The sequence below is a fragment of the Pan paniscus genome, chromosome 13, assembly GCF_029289425.2.
Source record: "Pan paniscus chromosome 13, NHGRI_mPanPan1-v2.0_pri, whole genome shotgun sequence".
NCBI lineage: Eukaryota > Metazoa > Chordata > Mammalia > Primates > Hominidae > Pan > Pan paniscus.
The window spans coordinates 132,963,803-132,991,695 of record NC_073262.2 but is presented as its reverse complement, the minus strand read 5'-3'; the positions used below and the strand labels follow the sequence as shown (position 1 = coordinate 132,991,695).

Here is a 27,893-nt window from a genome sequence, read left to right as displayed (position 1 = left end):
TCAGATTGTCCCTGTGGCACCCTGAAAGCTATGACTATGGGGTTGTTACAAGAGATATTGACTCCCACAGATATGTGGTGCTATGCCAAAGTGGATCCTGCACCCACAGCTAAGCTGTCATTCAAGGCAGGTAGTAGTCAATTTAGTGGACTGCTGTGTAGGTCACTGCAAAGACTCCCACTAAAGAGAAGAAACAACTGATGCTGCCCCATTGGTGTTCTGTGTTTCTTATCTTCTAAGTAAATCTGATGCCAGCATGGCTCTGGTTGTCCTGTGAGTCTAAGTGGCCAGTGAAGCAGACCTCCAGGTGTTTGTTTTGCCATAGCCATATACCATGGGCTTCAAGAAGACTCATGACACGTCTATTTTGTTAACTACTCTATGCCCACTGCCCAACACAATGTATCGCACATGGTAGGAGCTCAAACATATGCTTATTAAAAAAAATTGGCCCTGGAAATCAAAAGGTAGATAATAAACCTAATTACCATTTTTGAAGCTTTTATAAATGTGAATTAAATCGGGGTATTCCTGCATGTTGACCTCGCTGAACAGTGCTTCCAAAACTGACAGGTTAAATGTCTTCTCCAGTTCACTGAGAACATTGTACACCACTCTTTGTACAGGGACCAGGTTTCTACAAGAATCTTCAGAATCCTTTAAAAATATTGAATGGAGAAAATACAAATACAGACTTTCAAGTTACAGAAGAGCCATAAAAACAAATTTTATGGTTACTGAATTTCAATTTCTCTTCAGAGGTATCTTCTCATGTAAAGTTTTATAATTTTTACATATTTGTATAGCCAGTAATGAAAGAAGTAAATCCCATCTCCTTAAAAATACCCACTGATGAGCCTGATTGCTTCACCCTCATTTACATTAGATGTAAAAAGGAGCAACTTTGAAGGATAAAAGTGGGCTCAAAGTTCTTTAAGAGCCTGATTGATACGTTTTTGGGATAGATGTAGCAGGCAATCAATGAGTGGCTGTTTTGTTGGCTGGGCAACCCCTGCTCTTCCCCCAAGACTGATTTGGCCTGAAGGGCTCAAAGAAACTAGGTGACCATTTTCCCCTTGCTGTGAACTTGGCCACAGAGGAAGCACATTCATAGCCAGAGATGACTCGCTGCTCTGTATCTCCAACAGGGCCTATGGGTGGAATTTACTCATATTCCAAGACTCCAGAAATGCACAAAAAAAGGAAAGACAAGAAAACAAATGTGTTGGAGAAAGAATAACAAGCATCTACTTCCAAATTTGTCCTCTCTAGACACCAATTCCCTGTGGGTTTTAATGTTCTCAGATCTAGGTATTTTAAATTGATGTTAATTGAAATAAAATGCTCTGTCAATTATGATTTCAGTAAATCAATTCATTAAAACTATTTTTAAATTTTAGTTTATGTTATAGTGTATGAATTCTACAAAACATTGTACATTTATGGAGAACAGCTGTTTCCGTTCCAGTTTCTCCAGTACCACTCACCCCAACTCCAGAGGGTGCCATGGAACACCATTTCCTCAGCTGGAAGTAGGACCATCTCTGGTGACCTCTGCTTCTCCTCTCCTTTTCTACTTTACAGGAGCACTTACAGAAATACTTGTAAAATATGAAAGCATATCTGCCAGGTTGTGAAATAAACTTTACTTACTTCAAACATTTTATTTGTGATGAGTTCACGATCGCGGAGGCCCTCAAGGAATGGAAATGTCTTTTTTATTGCATTTGATATCTCCAGCTTATGTCTTTTGAAGTGCTTGAATAAAGTGTCATAGACAAGTCCCTCATCTACATCCTGGTCTTCTGTGAACAGCCTAGGGAAAAAGGACACAAAGTGAAAATGGTCATCAAGATTCTGAGATGTTTGTGGAGATGGTAAGATTTTATGTATAATGGATAAGCTATGAAGAACCAACATATATAAAATAGGTGGTCCTCAGTAGAGCCCAGAATAAATGGAATTGAAGCAACAAACAAAAATGTAATAGAAGATATCATGGAGCCTATGCAAGACTAATATAGAGGGCACTGAAAAAGCCCAGTCTAAACTGAACAAAGTCATTGTAAAGATATCTTCACCTAACCATATCTGGAATATTTTTCAAAATAAAAATATTAAATTCCTACAGAATCTAGATGGAGTAAGCAGATCATCCACAGAGAAATGAAAGTCAATGGAATATAAATAAAAATCTAACCTTGAAAATGCAGCTTAATCAACAACTGAGAGAATTTGACAAAATAAAAATAAGATGTCCTTCTCTAATCTGTAGCTGCTAGGAAGGAAATACCATCATATATCATAAAATTAATTCATAAATAATACAGTGTGGTTTAATAATGATAATAATACCACATTATTGAGAATTTCATGAGAATATCAGTGATATCTCCTGGAACATCTGGTTCTGCTTTGTGTTAATATAAATCTGTCCGTACTATTGCTATATACAGTTAATCATTTTAGGCATCTGAATTTCAGAAATCGCTGCTGTTTCCTTTTAAAGCAATTTTAAAGCTGAGTCTCTAATTCTAGTTCTTAGTTGATCATGTTATTGCTCTGATAATGTTTTAATCAACATCTCAGTATTCCTAAATGTTATGAAAACTTGGGAGCTCTTTTTATCCAACCGGAAGAGAATTATTGGCACTTCCCAGTACACAACATAAAGCAGGAAACAATGTCACATTATTGTTTTGAATTCCTGTAAAAAAAAGTTTCTGGTTAAAGTTCATTAAAATGATAATAAAGGAATTAGATTTACAGTGACAAAGAGAATGGTGGAGGACAATGAGCACATAAGAGATTTCAAATAAAATCTCGAAGACAAAAAGTGGTCAGAAAAGTGCTAGTTGCAATAGTAGGTAGGGGATGCTCCCAGAGGTTAGGAAAGCAATCGTGGTGCCCTACAGAATTTGGAAGAAACAGTGGAGATTTGAAGGGAGACACACAGCTAAAAACTGATTTGTTATTTGAAAAATGAACAGAGCAATGCATATACTGCCTGTGAACCTGCATACTGAACACATGCAGCCAGGCAGCCTCTCAGGGGGCAACCATTGCTGTCATTTATTCTGTCATATGTTAATACTGCCTGCTCTTGGATTTCATATAAACGAGCAAAACATATACATGCTTTTGTGTCTGCCTTCTTTTGCTTATCATCTATGTTGCTGTGTTGAACAGTTAGTTCGTTCGTTTTTGTTGTTGAGTGGTATTCCATTGTGTGAATCTACCACAGTCTGCTTACTCATTTTTCTGTTGATGGACATTGGAGTGGATTCAGTTTGAGACTAGTATGAATAAAACTGCTGTTCTTGTGCAAGTCTTTTTGTGGCAAAATGCTTTCATTTCTCTTGGGTAAATATGTGGGAATGGAATTACTGGGTCATTGTGTAAGAGTACATTTAACCATTTAAAAACCTGCCAAACTGTTTTTGCAAAGACTACCAGTGATGGCCTTTCTAGTTTTAGCCATTCCAGTGTGTATGATGTGATATCTAATTTTAGTTTTAATTTGTATTTCTTTAATCAGGAAATTACGTCAAGCATGTTTTCATGTGTTTACTGGCAATTTATTTATTTTTTGGTGAAGTGTCTGTTCAAATGTTTGACCCACTTATATTATCGAATTTTATTTTATTTATTGACAGGTAGGAGTTCTTTTACAGATTATGGATAGAAGTGTTTTGTCTGATTTATGTATTGTAAATATTTTCACCCAGTCTGTAGCTTCCCTTTTATTTTCTTAATTATGTCTTTTGATAGGAAAAAATCTTTAATTTTGATGAAGTCCAATTTATTATTTTTTTCTTTTATAATTAATGACTTTAGTGTACTAAGAAGAATTTGCCACTCTAAGATCACGAAAATATTCAAAAAGCAATTTACAATATGAACATGGGTTTATATCTGTACTTTCTATGCCATACCATTGATCTGTTTGTCTGTCCTTATGCTGATATGATTTTGTGTTGAATACCATGGCTTAAAGAAAGTCTTGAAGTCAATTAGAAAAGATTGTCTTGGACTTTCTAGATTCTTTGATTTTCCACGTATCTTTTCAAATCAATTTGTCAATTTCTATGAGAAAAGCCTTTTGGATTTGATTTGAAACTATAGATAAATTTGGGGGAGCTGACAACAATATTGAGCTTGCAATCTGTTAGCATCGTTTGTTTCTCCATTTATTTAGATTAATTTTAAAAATCAAGCACATCTTTCATTAAATTTATTTCTAGTTATTTTATTCTCTCTGGTGCTACTTTAAAGGATACTGCTTTTCAAATTCCTTATTGCCATTGTAGGAGATATGATTGGTTTGAAAACTATTAACCATGTATTTATGGCATTGCTAAATTCATGTATTAGTTCTAGTAAAGTATTTATAGATTTCCTTTATATTTTAAAGAAAATAAATATGTCATCAGCAAATAAAGACGGATTCACTGTTTCTTTCCCCAAAATAACAATTATTTCCTTTTTTTGGATCTTATTTCACTGGTCAGGAGTTTAAATACAATGTTGAAGAGAAGAAGTGAGAGACAACTTCCTTGTCTTATTTCCAATTTTAGGGAAAAAGCAACTAGCAATATCACTAAGTGTGATGTTTGTTATATCTTTATACATATTCTTACCTCTTTCCCTTTCTTTCTTTTTCTTTTTCTTTTTCTTTCTCTTTCCTTCTCTTTCTTTCTTTCTTGTCTCTTTTTCTTTCTCTCTTTCTTTCTTTCTTGTCTCTTTCTTTTTCTTTTTCTTCTTTCTCTTTCCTTCTCTTTCTTTCTTTCTTGTCTCTTTCTTTTTCTTTCTCTCTCTCTCTCCCCCCCCCCACCCCTTCCTTCTTTGAAGGTTTTACTCTGTTTTCCAGGCTGGAGTGCAGTAGCACAATCATAGTTCATGGCAGCGTCAAGCTCCTGGGCTCAAGTAATATCCCCACCTCAGCTTCCCGAATAGCTAGGACTACAGATGTCACCATGCCCAGCTAATTTTTTATTTTATTTTTATATTTTGTAGAGATAGAGTCTTGCTTTGTGGCCTACGCTGGTCTTGAACTCCTGGCTTCAAGTGATCCTCCCACCTTGGCCTCCCAAAGAGTTGGGATCACATCTGTTAGCCACTGTGCTTTGCATTCCTACCTATTTCTAACTTGCTGAGAATTTTGTCATGAACTACTAATTTTATCAAATGCATCTACCAAGGTAGTCATATGACTTTCCTACCTCTCTATTTCTAATTTGCTGAGTTCCTATCTATTCCTAATATGCTGGGAATTTTATCATGAACAGATGTTAAATTTTATCAAATGCATTAATGAAATATTCATATGATTTTTCCTTCTTTATTTTTTAATTGGTGAATCACATTGATTGATTTCCAAAGCCTTCTCTTATGTAGAAACAAATAACCACAGATCAATAGACATTTGAGGAAATACTTCAATATTAGAAAGAAAGACTAGTGTAAGAAAAAAGAGGAAAAAGTTACCCCAGGAGAAACAGAGATATTATGGGAAATGGGGGAAAATTCCAAATGGTAACTATTTGAATTAAAGCTTCAAATTATATCAACAAACTTAAAATTTTGAGCAGGGTTGGTGAAGAAAAACTGAGTTAAGGAATTTGTTTCAAGTATGAAAATGATATGGTGGAACAATATGGTTTCAGATTCAACTGTAACAATTACAGAAATACAGATTAAACAATGAATTTGAAAAGTTGAAGGTAACTACTGATTGAGTGAAATCAGATCTTATAAAACCTATGAAACTCTGAAAATAAAAATAAAGAGCAAACATAGTTTGCATTTTTAGAGAAATAAAACAAGAAAAACAATGAATTATAAAAGGTAAAACAGAAAAAACGTTGAAAAATTATAACACTGAATATACATGAAGAGATTATCCTGAGAGGCAATATTAGTGATATCGAAGGTATTGTCAATATTGATGATATTGACACTAATTGGAATCAAAGACAGAATCCAACTAAAGATGCAGTGACACAAAATATATTGAAATCAAAAATAGGCAATTTATGGTATGCAACTTTAAATAAAACAAAAAGCAGAACAGTTCCCATTAATGTCAATTCAAAATTCAAGAAACAAATAATAGGACAAATGTTTTATGGGCATTGCAAAACAATTCACCCCTAGTTTTTTTACTCTTTCCATATACCAAAAATGGACAAAATATACAGGTTCTAGATAAATTAATAGGAATGATTTATTATTTAATCTTGTGACTTAAAAACAGAGAACACATTATCAATATTTAGCATAATCTTGGCCACGAAAGAAGTCTCAAAAAGTTACAATCAATAGAAATGAAACATATTGCATATGGAAAATAAATTTCTTAAGATTTTAGAAAGCAAAACAAAACACACTGTGTTGGGTTAAAGATAAAATAAAACTTGTAGTTACAGGCTATTTAGAAACAGAAAGAAAGAGAAAGGTAATGGCAATGAGATTGAATAAGAGAAAAAATAGTTCAACATTATAAAATCTCTCTGTAATTTTACATTAATAAATAAAAGGAGAAGTATTTAAATATATTCACAAATGATTTTAAAAGGGAATTTGATAAGTCCTAACAGCTATTTTTAAAATAAAAACTCTATATGAAATAAAACTAACATAACATGAACTCTCTAAAATCAGCAAATGTTATGATAAACATGAATGAAGTCATTTAAATAGAAAACAATATAGGAATGTCTACTATTACCACCATTATACATACATACACACATATATGTGTGTGTGTGCGTGTGTGTATACAAATATATATATATACACACATACACATATGCATATTTTGGAAGCTTTAGCTAATGCGATAGGCTATGAAAATGAAACAATTAGTATAAATACTAAAATAAGGTACAGTAATATATGTTGTATAATTATATACATAGAAAAACTAGAGAGAGACCTAATAAAATTCATGAGAAGTAGAAAACTAATTTGCCAAATGATATGGTTTGGCTCTGTGTCCCTACCCAAATCTCATGGCAAATTGTAATCCCCATGTGTTGGAAAGGGACCTGGTGGGAGGTGATTGGATCATGCGGGTGGATTCCCCTATACTGTTCTCATGATAGTGAGTGAGTTCTCACGAGATCTGATTATTTAAAAGTGTGACACTTTCTTCCTTGCTGTCTCTCATTCCCTCTCTCTTGCTCTGATTTGTGAAGAGGTGCCTGCTTCCCTTCACCCTCTACCATAATTGTTAAGTTTCCTGAGACCTCCTAGTCATGATTCCTGTTAAGGTTGTGGAACTATGAGTCAATTAAACTTCTTTTCTTTTTAAATTACCCTGTCTCATGTAGTTCTTTGTAGCAGTATGAGAATGAACTAATACACCAAGGAGTATGAATAAAAAATAGATATATAAAACTTACTAGTTCTTATTTGGAAAGACATAAGTTAAAAAAATACTCAGACTCAATAGCAAATACACATGTATATATTTAAACATCTTAAAGGTATAAGAACTATAAAAATTTTATTGAAGGAAATTAAATAAGATCTAAATAAATGGAGATATATAAAATGCTCCCAATTAGAAAAAAAGTAGTAATTTTAAAACATCAATTTTTCTGAAATTATTATGTAAGTATGGTGTACTTGCAACCAGAAACCCCATTAAAACTGAATAAAGCCCAAGTGTGGTGGATAATGCCTGCAGTCCCAGCACTCTGGGACGCTGGCGCGGGTGGATCACTTGAGTTCAGGAGTTCAAGACAAGTCTGGGTAACATGACAAAAGGCTCTCTCTACAAAAAATCCAAAAATTAGCCAGATGTGGTGATGTGCACCTATAGATCTAACTACGTGAGTGGCTGAGGCAGGAGGATCACTTCAGCTGCTGAGGTCAGGGTTACAGTAAGCCGAGGTCACACCACTGCACTCCGGGCTGGGTGACAGTGAGACTCCGTCTTGAAAAAAAACCTGGATAAAATAATGTAAATATTGAAATGACAGAATATCTGAGTCAATAAAGAACAATTTGAGATGAGAATAGTTAAAGGAAGATTTCTCTTAATCGATTTAAATGTTCTTAAAAAGCAATACAGATATAAAAGACAGTGTAGAAAAACATTCTGAATATGTATGACAAAGGGTTAATATACCTGATATTAACAGGCAAAGACTAAAGTCTGCTAATAAAAAATAACAAACAATCCCTCCAACATGGACCTGAACAGGCAGCTTAAAGAAAAGAAAATTAAAATGTCCAATACACATATGAATACGTTAAAACTAAAACATCAATGAGAAACCATTTCTCACTCATTAGATTGGCAAACACAATTTCATTAGTGACACTATGCCATGTGGGAGAAGATTCAGAGAAACAGACACTCATGGCTGGTGTGAGCATGAATTACTGCAGCCTTTTCAGAAAAGATTTGGCAACATCCGCTAAATTTTAAAATATACTACAGACTGACTGACCCAGCAGATCCAGCTTTTGGAATCTACCCTATATAAATAAAAAGATCAACATGTATCCTATAGAAACAAGAACTGCAGAACTTTCAATGCTCTCCATTTCTTCAAGAGTGAAACCCAGATCCTTACACTGTTCAAAGGTAATGTAATGATCCAACCTTCTCTCCTCTCCCCTTGATCACTTCTGTCTGGTCACACTCACCTATTTGTTGCTTCTTGACTAACCAGACATACTCTAGCCTTAGGGAATTGATATTGACTGTTTCTTCTGCCTAGCATAGATACATGTATCTATGCAGTGAACTAATTTCCTTCTCTCTTTTTGATCCTTGATTCACTATTATCTTCTCAATGAGATTTGCTTTGACCAACCTATCTAAAATCACAACCACAATCCCCCATCCTGCCCCCATACTCCCAATCCCCTCATCTGCCTCTATTTCTTTTTTCCATGCTCTTGTCAATCCCTAACGTCTTAAATAAATTACACACTTGTTTGTTTATTGTTTTTCATCTTCTTCATTGTCTCTCTTCTCCCAAAAATATGTATGCCATAAGGGCAGTGGCATCTGTTTTGTCCATTGATTTTTCTTGAGTACCTGATATACACAAGGTGTTCAATAAGTATTTGTTGACTACATTCTCATAAATACAGAAGTATTTATTGAAGCATTGTTTTTAGTAGCAAAACAACAACAACAACAACAGCAACTCCACAATAACACATACCTCTAAACCTGAAAATAACCTGATTGTCCATTTGGCAGAATGGTTGAGTGCATTATCATAAATGTACACTGTTGAAATATTACATAGCTATTTAATTGTAGCAATTTGGGTTGAAGGTAATAGTTTTGCTGTTCCATGAAAACATCATGTTCAGATTAATACATTATGATCCCATTTTTATATAAATTAAACAAAAAAGTCTTTCATTTGTATATAAAATTCAGAATAAATGATAGGGGAGGCATGAAACCACTACACCCCAGGTGTTAACACTGGCTTAGTGGACAGTTTCAGGGTTCTAACCAGATCCCTTCAGATCTTTCTTTTCACCATTTTTTTGGTAACATCAGAGGAAAGAGAAATAATAAATAAATAGAATAAGACTTTAGAGTAAGTATATTTATTTTATTTTATTTTTGAGATGGAGTCTCTCTCTGTCCCCCAGGCTGGAGTGCAGTGGCTTGATCTCGGCTCACTGCAACCTCTGCCCCCTGGATTCAAGCAATTCTCCTGCCTCAGCCATCCTAGCAGCTGGAATTACAGGCATGTGCTACCACTCCTGGCTAATTTTTGTACTTTTAGTAGAGATGGGGTTTTGCCATGTTGGCCAGGTTGATCTCAAACTCCTGACCTCGAGTGATCTGCCCACCTCTGCCTCCCAAAGTGCTGGGTTTACAGACATGAGCCACTGTGCTCAGCCTAGAGTAAGTATATTTAATACCCCCATAACTTATTCAATGATATTGTTTCTATAAAACAACCAACTAGTAAACTTAGAAATGTAAAAATTGAGTTTCAAATTCAAAATTAAAGGTAGGCAAAATAATAAAACATTTAGGAATGAATTGAACAAACAGAATGCAAGACTTGTATGCTGAAAATGACAAAACATTACTAGAGAAATGAACGATCTAAATAAATAGAGATACCCATGTTCATGGATTGGAAGACTCAATATATTTAACCTGGCAATTCTCTCCAAATTGACCTATAAACTCAATGTGATTCCTATCAAAATTCCAAATGGCTTTTCTGAAGAAATTGAGAAGCTAATCCTAAAATTTACATGGAATTGCAAGAACCCAGAATAGCCAAAACAATCTATAAAAAGAAGAAAAAAGTTGGAAGATTTATACTTTCTTATTTCAACACTTATTATAAAGCTACCCATATCAAGACAGTTATTGTACTGGCATAATTCAGTGAAACAGAGATGAGAGTGCAGAAAAAATCCTTGTGGTTTTGGCAATTGATTTTCAACAAAAGTGCCAAGGCAATTAAATGAGGAAAAGATAGTCTTTTCAACAAATACTACAAGTACAATTGCATAGATACACGCAAAAATACGAATGTAGACTCTTACCTCACATCATATACATGAATCAACTAAAAATGGATCATGGATCTAAATGTAAGAGCAGGGCTGGCTTCATGAGCATGCATCCTGTGCAGTCACAAATGACTCTGTGCTTGTTTAGTGTTCTGCTTTCACTGTTCTGAAATCCTTAATAACTTGTGAGCAAGGATCCCCCATTTTTATTTTTCACTGGGTTCCCCAAATTATGTAGTAATCTTCTAAAAGAGCAAAAATGGCAGGACTTTTGTAAGAAAATAAAGGCAAAAATCTTTGTGACTTTAGGTTAAATGAAGAGTTAGCTACAACATCAAAAGCATGATCCTTAAAATAATAAATTGATAAGCTGAAATTTAACAAAACTGAAATCTTTTGTGTTTCAAGTATGCTATTAAGAAAAAGAAAAGACTAGGCACAGTCTGGGAGAAAATATTAGCCAATTATATTTTCAATAAACTACTTATATTCAGGTATGTAAAGAATTCTGACAGCTCTATAAGAAGATAACCCAATTTAAAAATGGGCAAATGATTTGAACAGATATTTCTCCAAAAGACACATGGAAGATAATAAAGACAAGAAGAGATGCTCAGTATCATTAGTCATTAGAGAAAAGCAAATTCAAACCACAACAAAATACTAATATGCATTCATTGGAATGGCTATAAACACATACAATAACAAGTTTTAGCAAAGATGTGGAAAAACTGGAATCCTTACACGTTGCTATGAAATGGTCTTCTGGAAATAGTGTACGATAGATTTTGTGAAAGTTAACTATCACGTTACTGTTACTATAATGTTACTATATTTGCATGCAAGTCTTTGTGTGGATATACGTTTTCATTTCTAGGTAGATGTTTAGCAGTTAAATTCTTGAGTCATATAGTTTCACTTTGACTGTGTTGCTCCTCCCCAAGGCTGGCAAAGTGCCATATCAAGAGGGTTTTCCTGAGCCCAAAGTTTCTCCAGTGGGGAAAAGAGAGCCTGAGGAGGACATCCAGCTTCTGTAGCATTCTGTGCTACATCTTAGGAGGCCCACTTCTGTCTTGTCTCATGGGAAACAAAGGGGAAATCAGTGGGGCTAGACCACCTGTGTTTGACTAGAAATGAAGAAGTGAGGGCAGGGTTCACAGTGGCCAGTGCATGGATCACCATGCTAGTACTGTGTTCCTGCCATCAGCACCCTAGCAGAGAGCTCAGCCAGCAGCTCTGCCCAACTGCAGAGGCAAGCTGGTGACCCTATTTGGCCAGGGAGCATAGTCAGCAATTCTAACTGGCTTGGGTGCCTAGTCAGCAATCCAGGCCAGCTACAGGGTTTAGCTTTCTGTCTTGTTGGACCAGGGAACCCCCAAAGAGATTCTGCCCAGCCTCAAAGCCTAACATATGTCCTTGACCACGCAGGTAATCGAGCCAGCCACTCTGCCTAACTACAGAGTATGGCCTCTAGCCTTGCTAACCAGGAAGCCCAAATAGTAACCCTGCCCAGCCTCAGCGGCCAGCCAGCGACCTGCATGGACAGTAAACAAAGCCAAGGACACCTCCCAACTGAGGGGCACAGCTATGTGGCCCCAACCAACCAGAGATCCCAGTCTATGATCTGCAGCCATTTCCAGGCAGGGAGTATAGCCAGTCACCCCGTCCAAATGTAGAGCACGTCCTATGGCCCCACTTCATCACACAGCTCAGCCAGTGATGCTGCCAAACTATGGGGCACAGCCTGCAGTTCTGCCTAACCAGGGATTCCAGAGAATGATCCCATCTGACAGAGGACCCCAGCTTGCAGCAAGCTGGGGCATAGCCTGTGGCCCCACCAAACCCAGGCACCTGATAACAATACTGATTGACACTGAAGCACAGCCAGTGGTTCTACTCTGGAAGAGAACCCAGACAGTGACTCAACACAACTGCAAAACACAGCCTGCAACCCTGATTAATCACAGAGCCTAACCTGTGGTCCCACTGAACAGTAGCTTGAGGTCTTGTTCCATCTCAGAGGCCAGCCAGTAGCCCTGCCCAACCAAAGAGTCCAACCAAAACACTCAACAAACCATACAGGCCAGCCAGTGGCCCCAGCAAACACCAGAGCACAGGCAATAATCCTGCACAACTAGAGATCTCAAAAGCAAACTGTGACTATTCATGGATGCTACCAGCTGACCTGTCCAGATCTCCAGGAAACACTGACTACTAAAGGGCTTTCCATGCCAAAGCAAACCTATAAAGGTTGGAAGAGGTTACTTCTTCCTCAAATTTACAGACACTAATGTGAGGATACAAGGATCATAAAAAATCAGCAAAAAATAAAACCCCTAAAAGAAATTAATAAGCTCTAACAACTGACTCTAAAGAAATGAAGGTCTATGAGCTAACTGACATTCAGAATAATTCTCTTTAAAAAGTTCGGTGAACTACAAGAGAACACAGATGGACAACTCAACAAAATCAGAAAACAATATATAAACAAAATATAATGCCAATAAAAAATAGGAACCATTAAACAAACCCCCAGAAATCCTAGATCTAAAAAATACAATGACTGAACTGAACAATTTAACAGAAAATTCCAACAGCTTACTTAAGCAGAAGAAAGAATCAGTGAACTGAAAGAGAAGTCATTTGAAATTATCTACTTAGAGGAGCAAAAAGAACAAAGAATGAAAATGAGTGAAAAAAAGCCTATTGCGTTTATGGGACACCATTAAGTGAAACAACATACAAATTATGGAAATTACAGAAGAAGAGAGAGAGAAAAATGAGCAGAAAGTCAATTTAAAGAAGTAATGACTAAAAACTTCCCAAATTTGGGGAGATAAATGGACATTTAGGTTCTTGAGGCCCAAAGTTCCCCAAACAGGTTCAACAATACAATTCTACACCAATAAGTATTATAATTAAATTATCAAAAGACAAAAAGATAATTTTGAAAGCAGCAAGGAAAGCATAACTTATCACAAAAAATGGAGCCCTCATAAGACTAACAGTAAAGTTTTCAGCGGAAACCTCTTCTCAGCCCAGGAGAGATTAGGGTGACACATTCAAAATATTGAAAGAAAAAAAACCGCCAACCAAGAGTGTTACACTTGGTAAATCTATCTATCTTAAATGAAGGCATGATAAAGGTTTTTCCAAAAAAAAAAAAGTTGAAGGAGTTCATCATCAGTAGACTTGTCTTACAAGAAATGCTAAAGTAAGTTCTAGTTCTTCAAGCTGCAATGAGATGGTATTAGTTAACAATATAACAATATATAAATATACAAAACTCACCAGTAAAGGTAAAATTTAGTCAAAGTCAGAAATCTCTTATATTGTAATGATTGTGCATAAATCACTTTCAATTCTAGCATAAAAATTAAAAATCAAACATTTAAATAAGTATAACTATAGTAATTTGGTTTTAGATATCCAATATAAAAATATATAAATTGTAACATTAGTCAATTAAAATATGAGGGAGGAGAGAAACAAAAGTGTAGAGTTTTATATGTGGTTGAAGTTGTTAGCTTAAAATCAGATGATATAGCTATAAGATATTTTATGTAAGCCTCACAGTAACCACAAAGGAGAAAGGAGTCAAAGCATATCACTTTAAAATTCATCAAATCACAAAGGAATGCCACAAGAAAAAAAGAAAGGAAAAAAAAAAAAAAAGAACTACAAAACAGCCAGAATACAAATTACAAAACAGCCAGAATACAAATAACAAAACAGCAATAGTAAGTTCTTACCTATCAATAAATGGATTAAATTCTCCAACCAAAAGAAATAGAGTGCCTGAATGGATTATGAAAACCCCACAAGATCCAACAAGTTGCTGCATGTAAGAGACTCTGGTAGGTTTAAGAATACATGTAGGCTGAAGGTGAAGGTATGGAAAAAGATATTCAATGCAAAAAGTGACCAAACGAAAGCAGTGGTAACTATCTTTATGTTGGACAAAATACACATTAAGTAAAAAATGGCCACATAAGACAAAGAAGGTCAATATATAAGGATAAAGGGGTCAATTCATCAAGAGGATATAACAGTTGTAAATATTTTGACAATAGCATTGGAATATCTAAATAGCTAAAGCAAATACTAACCAATCTGAAAGGAGGAAGAAACAGCAATACAATAATAGTAAGGGACTTTAATACCTCACCCTTAACAATGACAGATGAATCAGACAGAAAATCATAAGGATTTTGATCTTGAACCAGACTTTAGATCAAATGGACCTAAAAGACATATACAGAACATTTCACTGAACAGCAGCAAAACACATATTCTACTCAAGTGTACATGTTAGGCCACAAAAGAAGTCTTAATAAATTCAAGAAGACTGAAATCATACCAAGTGCTTTTCTGACCACAGTGGTATGAAACTCGAAATCCATAACAGGAGGAAATTCAGAGAATTCATAAATTCTGTAAGGAATACATAAATAATGTAGGGAAGTTAAACAATACATTCTTGAATATCCAATAGGTCAAAGAAGAAGCCAAAAGGGTAATTTAAAAATATTATGAGGCAAACAAAAATGAAAACAAAACACTATGGAAAGGAAGCACTAAATATGGAAAGGAAAAACCATTACCAGCCACTACAAAAACACACTGAAGTACACAGCACAGTGACACTATGAAGCAACCACATAAACTAGTCTGCAAAATAACCAGCTAGCATCATGGTGGCAGGATCAAATTCACACATAACAATACTAACCTCAAATGTAAATGGGCTAAATGCCCCAGTTAAAGAAACCACAGAATGGCAAACTGGATAAAGAGCCACGACCCATCGGTATGCCATCTTCAAGAGACCTATCTCATGTGCAAAGATACACATAGGCTCAAAACCAAGGGATGGAGGAAAATTTACCAAGCAAATAGAAAACAGTAAAATGCAGGAGTTTTGATCCTAGTTTCTGACAGAACAGACTTTAAACTAACAAAGATTTTAAAAAGACAAGAGAACATTACATAATGGTAAAGGGTTCAATTCAACAAGAAGAGCTATCTGAAATATACATGCACCCAATACAGGAGCACCCAGATTCATAAAGCAAGTTATTAGAAACCTACAAAGAGACTTAGACTCTCACACAGTAATAGTGTGAGACTTTAACACCCCACTGACAATATTAGACACATCATCGAGTCAGAAAATAAACAAAGATATTCAGGGCCTGATTCAGCTCTGGATTAAGTAGACCTGATAGATATCTACAGAACTCTCCACTCAAAAACAACAGAATACACATTCTTCCCATCACCACACAGCACTTAGTCAAAAGTTGATCACATAATCAGAAGTAAAATACTCCTCAGCAAATGCAAAAAAAACAGTAATCATAACAGTTTCTCAGATCACAGCACAATCAAATTAGACCAAGATTAAGAAAGCAGCCATAAAAAAGGATGAGTTCATGTCCTTTGCAAATCAAAACCACGAGATATTATCTCACACTGGTCAGAATGGCTATATTAAAAAGTCAAAAAACAATAGATGCTGGTGAGGTTGCAAAGAAAAAGAAATGCTTTTACACTGTTTTTGGGAGTGTAAATTCAACCATTGTGGAAGACAGTGTGGCAATTCCTCAGAGACCTAGAGGCAGAAATACCATTTGACCCAGCAATCCCATTACTGGATATATACCCAAAGGAATATAAATCATTCTGTTATAAAGATACAACCACATGTATGCTCATTGCAGCACTATTCACAATAGCAAAAACATGTAATCCACCTAAATGCCCATCAATGATAGACTGGATAAAGAAAATGTGGTACACATACACCATGGAATACTATGCACCCATAAATAGGAACAAGATCATGTCCTTTGCAGGGACCTGGATGGAATTGGAAGTCATTATCCTCAGCAAACTAACTCAGGAACAGAAAACCAAACACCACATGTTCTCACTTATAAGTGGGAGCAGAATGTTGAGAACACATGAACACATGGGAGGAACAACACACTCTGGGCACCTGTCGGGGGTGTAGGGAGAGGGACAGCATCAGGAAGAATAGCTAACGGATGTTGGGCTTAATACCTAGGATGATCTGTGCAACAAACACCATGGCACATGTTTACCTATGTAACAAACCTGCACATCCTGCACATGTACCCCTGAACTTAAAAGTTGAAGGGAAGAAAAAGGAAAGACAAATAAAAGAAAACAAAACACACCAAAACTTATGGGATGCAGCAGGAGCAATTCTATCAGGTTTATAGCTATAAACATTTGGAAAAAAGAAAAATCTCCAACAACGTAGCTTTACACCTGATGAAGAAAGGCAAACTAAGCACAAAGTAAGGAGAAGGGAGAAAATAATGTAGATTAGAGCAGAAATAAATAGGGAATAGGAAAACAGTAGAAAAGATCAACAAAACTCAGACTTGGTTCTTTGAAAAGATTTTAAAAAATGGATAAATCTTTAGCTAGACTAACCAAGGGAAATAAGAGAAAGAACTTAAAACTTATAAATGAGACAGGAAAGATTACAACTAATAACACAGTAATTCAAAGAATCATTAGGCTACTATGAAAAATTATGCATCAACAAATTGGATAACCTAGAAGAAATAGATAAATTCCTAGAAACATACAACCTACCAAGACTGAATCATGAAAAAACAGATAATCTGAAGAGACCAATAATAAGTAAACTGATTGAATAAGTAGGAAAAAAAAACCTTTCCATTAAAGAAAAACGCAGGCTCCGGGAGCCAAGATGGCCGAATAGGAACAGCTCCAGTCTACGGCTCCCAGCGTGAGCGACGCAGAAGACGGGTGATTTCTGCATTTCCATCTGAGGTACCGGGTTCATCTCACTAGGGAGTGCCAGACAGTGGGCGCAGGCCAGTGGGTGCGCGCACCATGCACGAGCAGAAGCAGGGCGAGGCATTGCCTCACTTGGGAAGCGCAAGGGGTCAGGGAGTTCCCTTTCCGAGTCAAAGAAAGGGGTGACGGACGCACCTGGAAAATCGGGTCACTCCCACCCTAATACTGCGCTTTTCGGACCGGCTTAAAAAACGGCGCACCACGAGATTATATCCCGCACCTGGTTCGGAGGGTCCTACGCCCACGGAGTCTCGCTGATTGCTAGCACAGCAGTCTGAGATCAAACTGCAAGGCGGCAGCGAGGCTGGGGGAGGGGCGCCCGCCATTGCCCAGGCTTGATTAGGTAAACAAAGCAGCAGGGAAGCTCGAACTGGGTGGAGCCCACCACAGCTCAAGGAGGCCTGCCTGCCTCTGTAGGCTCCACCTCTGGGGGCAGGGCACAGACAAACAAAAAGACAGCAAAACCTCTGCAGACTTAAATGTCCCTGTCTGACAGCTTTGAAGAGAGCAGTGGTTCTCCCAGCACACAGCTGGAGATATGAGAACGGGCAGACTGCCTCCTCAAGTGGGTCCCTGACCCCTGAGCCCCGAACAGCCTAACTGGGAGGCACCCCCCAGCAGGGGCACACTGACACCTCACATGGCCCGGTACTCCAACAGACCTGCAGCTGAGGGTCCTCTCTGTTAGAAGGAAAACTAACAAACAGAAAGGACATCCACACCAAAAACCCATCTGTACATCACCATCATCAAAGACCAAAAGTAGATAAAACCACAAAGATGGGGAAAAAACAGAACAGAAAAACTGGAAACTCTAAAAAGCAGAGTGCCTCTCCTCCTCCAAAGGAACACAGTTCCTCACCAGTGACAGAACAAAGCTGGATGGAGAATGACTTTGACGAGCTGAGAGAAGAAGGCTTCAGACGATCAAATTACTCTGAGCTACGGGAGGACATTCAAACCAAAGGCAAAGAAGTTGAAAACTTTGAAAAAAATTTAGAAGAATGTATAACTAGAATAACCAATACAGAGAAGTGCTTAAAGGAGCTGATGGAGCTGAAAACCAAGGCTCGAGAACTATGTGAAGAATGCAGAAGCCTCAGGAGCCGATGCGATCAACTGGAACAAAGGGTATCAGCGATGGAAGATGAAATGAATGAAATGAAGCAAGAAGGGAAGTTTAGAGAAAAAAGAATAAAAAGAAATGAGCAAAGCCTCCAAGAAATATGGGACTATGTGAAAAGACCAAATCTACGTCTGATTGGTGTACCTGAAAGTGATGGGGAGAATGGAACCAAGTTGGAAAACACTCTGCAGGATATTATCCAGGAGAACTTCCCCAATCTAGCAAGGCAGGCCAACGTTCAGATTCAGGAAATACAGAGAATGCCACAAAGATACTCCTCGAGAAGAGCAACTCCAAGACACATAATTGTCAGATTCACCAAAGTTGAAATGAAGGAAAAAATGTTAAGGGCAGCCAGAGAGAAAGCTCGGGTTACCCTCAAAGGGAAGCCCATCAGACTAACAGTGGATCTCTCAGCAGAAACCCTACAAGCCAGAAGAGAGTGGGGGCCAATATTCAACATTCTTAAAGAAAAGAATTTTCAACCCAGAATTTCATATCCAGCCAAACTAAGCTTCATAAGTGAAGGAGAAATAAAATACTTTACAGACAAGCAAATGCTGAGAGATTTTGTCACCACCAGGCCTGCCTTACAAGAGCTCCTGAAGGAAGCACTAAACATGGAAAGGAACAACCAGTACCAGCCACTGCAAAATCATGCCAAAATGTAAAGACCATCAAGACTAGGAAGAAACTGCATCAACTAACGAGCAAAATAACCTGCTAACATCATAATGACAGGATCAAATTCACACATAACAATATTAACTTTAAATGTAAATGGACTAAATGCTCCAATTAAAAGACACAGACTGGCAAATTGGATAAAGAGTCAAGACCCATCAGTGTGCTGTATTCAGGAAACCCATCTCACGTGCAGAGACACACATAGGCTCAAAATAAAAGGATGGAGGAAGATCTACCAAGCAAATGGAAAACAAAGAAAGGCAGGGGTTGCAATCCTAGTCTCTGATAAAACAGACTTTAAACCAACAAAGATCAAAAGAGACAAAGAAGGCCATTACATAATGGTAAAGGGATCAATTCAACAAGAAGAGCTAACTATCCTAAATATATATGCACTGAATACAGGAGCACCAAGATTCATAAAGCAAGTCCTGAGTGACCTACAAAGAGACTTAGACTCCCACACATTAATAATGGGAGACTTTAACACCCCACTGTCAACATTAGACAGATCAACGAGACAGAAAGTCAACAAGGATACCCAGGAATTGAACTCAGCTCTGCACCAAGCAGACCTAATAGACATCTACAGAACTCTCCACCCCAAATCAACAGAATATTCATTTTTTTCAGCACCACACCTATTCCAAAATTGACCACATACTGGGAAGTAAAGCTCTCCTCAGCAAATGTAAAAGAACAGAAATTATAACAAACTATCTCTCAGACCACAGTGCAATCAAACTAGAACTCAGGATTAAGAATCTCACTCAAAACCGCTCAACTACATGGAAACTGAACAACCTGCTCCTGAATGACTACTGGGTACATAACGAAATGAAGGCAGAAATAAAGATGTTCTTTGAAACCAACGAGAACAAAGACGCAACATACCAGAATCTCTGGGATGCATTCAAAGCAGTGTGTAGAGGGAAATTTATAGCACTAAATGCCCACAAGAGAAAGCAGGAAAGATCCAAAACTGACACCCTAACATCACAATTGAAAGAACTAGAAAAGCAAGAGCAAACACATTCAAAAGCTAGCAGAAGGCAAGAAATAACTAAAATCAGAGCAGAACTGAAGGAAATAGAGACACAAAAAACCCTTCAAAAATTAATGAATCCAGGAGCTGGTTTTTTGAAAGGATCAACAAAATTGATAGACCACTAGCAAGACTAATAAAGAAAAAAAGAGAGAAGAATCAAATAGACGCAATAAAAAATGATAAAGGGGATGTCACCACAGATCCCACAGAAATACAAACTACCATCAGAGAATACTACAAACACCTCTACGCAAATAAACTAGAAAATCTAGAAGAAATGGATAAATTCCTGGACACATACACTCTCCCAAGACTAAACCAGGAAGAAGTTGAATCTCTGAATAGGCCAATAACAGGAGCTGAAATTGTGGCAATAATCAATAGCTTACCAACCAAAAAGAGTCCAGGACCAGATGGATTCACAGCCGAATTCTACCAGAGGTACAAGGAGGAACTGGTACCATTCCTTCTGAAACTATTCCAATCAATAGAAAAAGAGGGAATCCTCCCTAACTCATTTTATGAGGCCAGCATCATTCTGATACCAAAGCCAGGCAGAGACACAACAAAAAAAGAGAATTTTAGACCAATAGCCTTGATGAACATTGATGCAAAAATCCTCAATAAAATACTGGCAAAACGAATCCAGCAGCACATCAAAAAGCTTATCCACCATGATCAAGTGGGCTTCATCCCTGGGATGTAAGGCTGGTTTAATAAATGCAAATCAATAAATGTAATCCAGCATATAAACAGAGCCAAAGACAAAAACCACATGATTATCTCAATAGATGCAGAAAAAGCCTTTGACAAAATTCAACAACCCTTCATGCTAAAAACTCTCAATAAATTAGGTATTGATGGGACGTATTTCAAAATAATAAGAGCTATCTATGACAAACCCACGGCCAATATCATACTGAATGGGCAAAAACTGGAAGCATTCCCTTTGAAAACTGGCACAAGACAGGGATGCCCTCTCTCACCACTCCTATTCAACATAGTGTTGGAAGTTCTGGCCAGGGCAATTAGGCAGGAGAAGGAAATAAAGGGTATTCAATTAGGAAAAGAGGAAGTCAAATTGTCCCTGTTTGCAGATGACATGATTCTATATCTAGAAAACCCCATTGTCTCAGCCCAAAATCTCCTTAAGCTGATAAGCAACTTCAGCAAAGTCTCAGGATACAAAATCAATGTACAAAAATCACAAGCATTCTTATACACCAACAACAGACAAACAGAGAGCCAAATCATGAGTGAACTCCCATTCACAATTGCTTCAAAGAGAATAAAATATCTAGGAATCCAACTTACAAGGGATGTGAAGGACCTCTTCAAGGAGAACTACAAACCACTGCTCAAGGAAATAAAAGAGGATACAAACAAATGGAAGAACATTCCATGCTCATGGGTAGGAAGAATCAATATCGTGAAAATGGCCATACTGCCCAAGGTAATTTACAGATTCAATGCCATCCCCATCAAGCTACCAATGACTTTCTTCACAGAATTGGAAAAAACTAAAGTTCATATGGAACCAAAAAAGAGCCCGCATCACCAAGTCAATCCTAAGCCAAAAGAATAAAGCTGGAGGCATCACACTACCTGACTTCAAACTATACTACAAGGCTACAGTAACCAAAACAGCATGGTACTGGTACCAAAACAGAGATATAGATCAATGGAACAGAACAGAGCCCTCAAAAATAACGCCGCATATCTACAACTATCTGATCTTTGACAAACCTGACAAAAACAAGCAATGGGGAAAGGATTCCCTATTTAATAAATGGTGCTGGGAAAACTGGCTAGCCATATGTAGAAAGCTGAAACTGGATCCCTTCCTTACACCTTATACAAAAATCAATTCAAGATGGATTAAAGACTTAAACGTTAGACCTAAAACCATAAAAACCCTAGAAGAAAACCTGGGCATTACCATTCACGACATAGGCATGGGCAAGGACTTCATGTCTAAAACACCAAAAGCAATGGCAACAAAAGACAAAATTGACAAATGGGATCTAATTAAACTAAAGAGCTTCTGCACAGCAAAAGAAGCTACCATCAGAGTGAACAGGCAACCTACAAAATGGGAGAAAATTTTCGCAACCTACTCATCTGACAAAGGGCTAATATCCAGAATCTACAATGAACTCAAACAAATTTACAAGAAAAAAACAAACAACCCCATCAAAAAGTGGGCGAAGGACATGAACAGACACTTCTCAAAAGAAGACATTTATGCAGCCAAAAAACACATGAAAAAATGCTCATCATCACTGGCCATCAGAGAAATGCAAATCAAAACCACAATGAGATACCATCTCACACCAGTTAGAATGGCAATCATTAAAAAGTCAGGAAACAACAGGTGCTGGAGAGGATGTGGAGAAATAGGAACACTTTTACACTGTTGGTAGGACTGTAAACTAGTTCAACCATTGTGGAAGTCGGTGTGGCGATTCTTCAGGGATCTAGAACTGGAAATACCATTTGACACAGCCATCCCATTACTTGGTATATACCCAAAGGACTATAAATCATGCTGCTATAAGGACACATACACACGTATGTTTATTGCGGCATTATTCACAATAGCAAAGACTTGGAACCAACCCAAATGTCCAACAATGATAGACTGGATTAAGAAAATGTGGCACATATACACCATGGAGTACTATGCAGCCATAAGAAATGATGAGTTCATGTCCTTTGTAGGGACATGGATGAAATTGGAAATCATCATTCTCAGTAAACTATCGCAAGAACAAAAAACCAAACACCGCATATTCTCACTCATAGGTGGGAATTGAACAATGAGATCACATGGACACAGGAAGGGGAATATCATACTCTGGGGACTGTTGTGGGGTGGGGGGAAGGGGGAGGGATAGCATCGGGAGATATACCTAATGTTAGATGACGAGTTAGTGGGTGCAGCGCACCAGCATGGCACATGTATACATATGTAACTAACCTGCACAATGTGCACATGTACCCTAAAACTTAAAGTATAATTTAAAAAAAAAAGAAAAGAAAAAGAAAAACGCAGGACCAGATGGCTATGCTGGTGAATTCTACCAGAGATTTAAGAATAAATTAATACAAATTATTCCAAAAACAATGAAAGGCAGGCAACACTTCCAAACTTATTTTGTGAGCATTGTCTTGATACCTAAGTCTAGGACACTATAAGAAAAGAAAATTACAGGCCAATATCTCTAATATACATAGAAACAAAAATTCTCAACAAAATATAACCAAAGCAAACCAAATTTAACAATATACTAAAATGTTCACTTATCATGATCAAGTGGGATTTATCCCTGGGATGCAAGGATGATGCAACATGTAAATCAATAAATGTGATATTCAACATTAACAGAACGAAGGACAAAAATTATATGAACATTTCAATAGATGCAGAAAAAGCATTTGAATACTTCAACATCATTTCATGAAAAAGAAAATTTTTAACAAATTGGGTATAAATGAAATATACTTCAACACAATAAAGGCCATGTATGACAAGCCCATGGTTAACATGGTAGTCAATAATAAAAAGCTGAAAGCTTTTTTTCTAAGATGAAGAACAAGACAGCAATGACCACTCTTGCCATTTCTATTCAACACAGTACTGAAAGTCCTAGGCAGATTAATTGGGCAAGAAAAAGAAATTAAAGGCATCCAAATCAGAAAGGAAGAAGTAAAATTGTCTCTGTTTTCAGGTAACATGATCTTATATATAGAAATCTTTATAAGACTCCATTAGTCTTAGATTTAGATTATGGAGGCTGGGTGTGGTGGCTCACACCTGTAATCCCAGCACTTTGGGAGGCCAAGACTGGCAGATCACTTGAGGTCAGGAGTTCGAGACCAGCTTGGCTAACATGGTGAAACCCCGTCTCTACTAAAAATACAAAAATTAGCTGGGTATGGTGGCCCGTGCCTGTAATCCCAGATACTCAGGAGGCTGAGGCAGGGGAATTGCTTGAACCCAGTAGATGGAGGTTGCAGTGAGCCGAGATCACACCACTGCACTCCAGCCTGGGCTACAGAGCAAGACTCTGTCTAAAAAAAAAAAAATTATATTATGAAACCTAAAAATGTTGAATCATCGAATCAGAGTCAAATGGCAGTTGCCAAGGGCTGGGAAGAATGGGGAAATACTGGTCAAGGGGTACAAGTTTTCTGTTATAAGATAAAATTTGTTGGTATTTTAATGGATAGTATGGGGACAATAGTTAACATTAATGTAATATACAATTGAAATTTGCTAAGAGAGTAGATCTTAAACATTATCACACACACAATTGTAACTCTGTGAGATGAATATTTTAACTAACTTGATTGTGGTAATTATTTCACAATATAAACATACATGAAATCATCATGTTGTACACCTTAAATTTATACAGTTTGTCCATTATAACTCAATATCACTGAACAAAAGAAAAGAAAAAGAAAAATGTAATGACAACTAAATATTTTCACTTTAGGTCATTTTTTAATTCAAGCAATTTATATCATGTTCTGTGTTCCTAAAGTATTGATTATATTTACACATTTAGATGATTTCTGCAGGATGACAAATGTGTTCTCAAACTTTAGGAATGATTTTAACTGAAATTTGTACATTCTCCACACCCCCCATAACTAAATAAGTAAACAGTCTTACATGCATTTTTTTAAAAAAAGCATGTCAGTGTAGAAAATGAATATTTAATGCTTTTACCTAGATATATTATCATGAAAATCTAGCACATCAAGGACCAAACTAGCAAATCATAAAAATTTTAGAAAGTAAAAGCAGCTTACCCACAAAGGAATGAAAGCCTGATTAAAGCTGGAATTTTCATAAGGGTCACTGAACGCAAGAATACAACAAAGAAAAATGTCCAATTTTTAAATGAAAAATCATTTTGAACCTTCCCAAGTACTCACCCAAGTATGAAAGTGAAATAAAGATATTTTTAGACTACAAGGACTCAAAAAGTTTATGGATGGGATAGGAGGATGGAGGAGGGAAATAAAATCAAGTTACAGTTTTTAGTTTAGGAAAAGATACCAAGTGACTCCAGACATTCATAGAACAACAGTCTTTTAATTGTTCACTAAAAATTAACTTTTAACCAAAAAAAAGGATGTATTGGAGGAAAAAATATGGATCAAAGGAAATGCAACCAATCCAAAGACAGGTAAGAAAGAATATGAGAGAAAAAATAGAAATTCTTTTAAATATTCATTAAAAAATAAGACAGCAAGAATATATACAGAGTGGTGATAAAAATAAATGCCAATAAAATAAAAGTGATGCGTAAAACATAGAGATACCTAAATTGAATGAACAGAATTCAGCTATATTCCATTTATAAGAGACACATGAAAAATAAAACAACTCAATAAGATTAAAAATGAAAGAATAAGAAGACATATGATGTAGTTTGGATCTGTGTCCTCACCCAAATCTCATGTTGCATTGTAATCTCAAATGTGGGAGGTGAGGCCTGGTGGAGGTGATTGGATCATGGAGGTATTTCTCATGAATGGTTTAGCACCGTCCACTTGGTGCTGTTCTCCTGATAGTGAATGAGTTCTTGCAATTCTTGCAAGGTCTGCTTGTTTAAAAGTGTGTAGGACCCCCAATCTTGCTCCCACTCCTGCCATGTAAGACGTATCTGCTCCCTCTTCATCTTCTGTCAGCCATGATTGTAAGATTCCCAAGGCCTCCCCAGAAGCCAAGCAGATGCCAGCACTATGCTTCCTGTACAGCCTGTGAAACCATGAGCCAATTAAACCTCTTTTCTTTTTCTTTTTTTTTTAATTACTATTATACTTTAAGTTTTAGGGTACATGTGCACAATGTGCCAGTTAGTTACATATGTATACATGTGCCATGCTGGTGTGCCGCACCCATTAACTCATCATTTAGCATTAGGTATATCTCCTAATGCTATCCCTCTCCCCTCCCCCGACCCCACAACAGTCCCCAGAGTGTGATGTTCCCCTTCCTGTGTCCATGTGTTCTCATTGTTCAGTTCCCATCTATGAGTGAGAACATGCAGTGTTTGGTTTTTTGTCCTTGCGATAGTTTACTGAGAATGATGATTTCCAATTTCATCCATGTCCCTACAAAGGACATGAACTCATCATTTTTTATGGCTGCATAGTATTCCATGGTGTATATGTGCCACATTTTCTTAATCCAGTCTATCATTGTTGGACATTTGGGTTGGTTCCAAGTCTTTGCTATTGTGAATAGTGCCGCAATAAACATACATGTGCATGTGTCTTTATAGCAGCATGATTTATAGTCCTTTGGGTATATACCCAGTAATGGGATGGCTGGGTCAAATGGCATTCCATGCTCAAGGGTAGGAAGAATCAATATCGTGAAAATGGCCATACTGCCCAAGGTAATTTATAGATTCAATGCCATCCCCATCAAGCTACCAATGACTTTCTTCACAGAATTGGAAAAAACTACTTTAAAGTTCATATGGAACCAAAAAAGAGCCCGCATCACCAAGTCAATCCTAAGCCCAAAGAACAAAGCTGGAGGCATCATGCTACCTGACTTCAAACTATACTACAAGGCTACAGTAACCAAAACAGCATGGTACTGGTACCAAAACAGAGATATAGATCAATGGAACAGAACAGAGCCCTGAGAAATAACGCTGCATATCTACAACTATCTGATCTTTGACAAACCTGACAAAAACAAGCAATGGGGAAAGGATTCCCTATTTAATAAATGGTGCTGGGAAAACTGGCTAGCCATATGTAGAAAGCTGAAACTGGATCCCTTCTTTACACCTTATACAAAAATTAATTCAAGGTGGATTAAAGACTTACATGTTAGACCTAAAACCATAAAAACCCTAGAAGAAAACATAGGCATTACCATTCAGGACATAGGCATGGGCAAGGACTTCATGTCTAAAACACCAAAAGCAATGGCAACAAAAGTCAAAATTGACAAATGGGATCTAATTAAACTAAAGAGCTTCTGCACAGCAAAAGAAACTACCATTAGAGTGAACAGGCAACCTACAAAATGGGAGAAAATTTTTGCAACCTACTCATCTGACAAAGGGTTAATATCCAGAATCTACAATGAACTTAAACAAATTTACAGGAAAGAAACAAACAACCCGATCAAAAAGTGGGCGAAGGATATGAACAGACACTTCTCAAAAGAAGACATTTATGCAGCCAAAAGACACATGAAAAAATGCTCATCATCACTGGCCATCAGAGAAATGCAAATCAAAACCACAGTGAGATACCATCTCACACCAGTTAGAATGGCAATCATTAAAAAGTCAGGAAACAACAGGTGCTGGAGAGGATGTGGAGAAATAGGAACACTTTTACTCTGTTGGTGGGACTGTAAACTAGTTCAACCATTGTGGAAGTCAGTGTGGCGATTCCTCAAGGATCTAGAACTAGAAATGCCATTAAACCTCTTTTCTTTATAAATTACCTAGTCTCAGGTATTTATCTAAAGCAGTGCAAGAACAGACTAATACAACACACCAGGCAAATGCAAAATAAAAGAGAGCTCTGTGGCAAAACTGACATCAGAAACAAACAGAATTTAGACTGAAGAGTAATACAAACAGCACAGAAGTTTTTTGCATACTGATA

General features: G+C 37.0%; 1 protein-coding gene across 8 annotated transcripts in view; it reads right to left on the bottom strand.

Annotated features, from left to right (window-relative positions):
- SP140L (SP140 nuclear body protein like) overlaps window positions 1-27,893 on the bottom strand; it is an 83,044-nt gene that overhangs the window by 43,730 nt on the left and 11,421 nt on the right. For 6 of the 8 annotated variants that reach the window (XM_063595601.1, XM_055109196.2, XM_063595602.1 and 3 more), the window contains 2 exons: window positions 1,654-1,816; window positions 489-657 (listed from right to left, as the gene is read on the bottom strand). In XM_063595601.1, coding sequence (XP_063451671.1) covers window positions 489-657; window positions 1,654-1,816 — 332 coding nt within the window. Of the gene's footprint in view, window positions 1-488; window positions 658-1,653; window positions 1,817-4,640; window positions 8,202-27,893 lie in introns of those variants that run through there. The other 2 variants (XM_063595603.1, XM_063595600.1) reach the window with 2 other exon arrangements.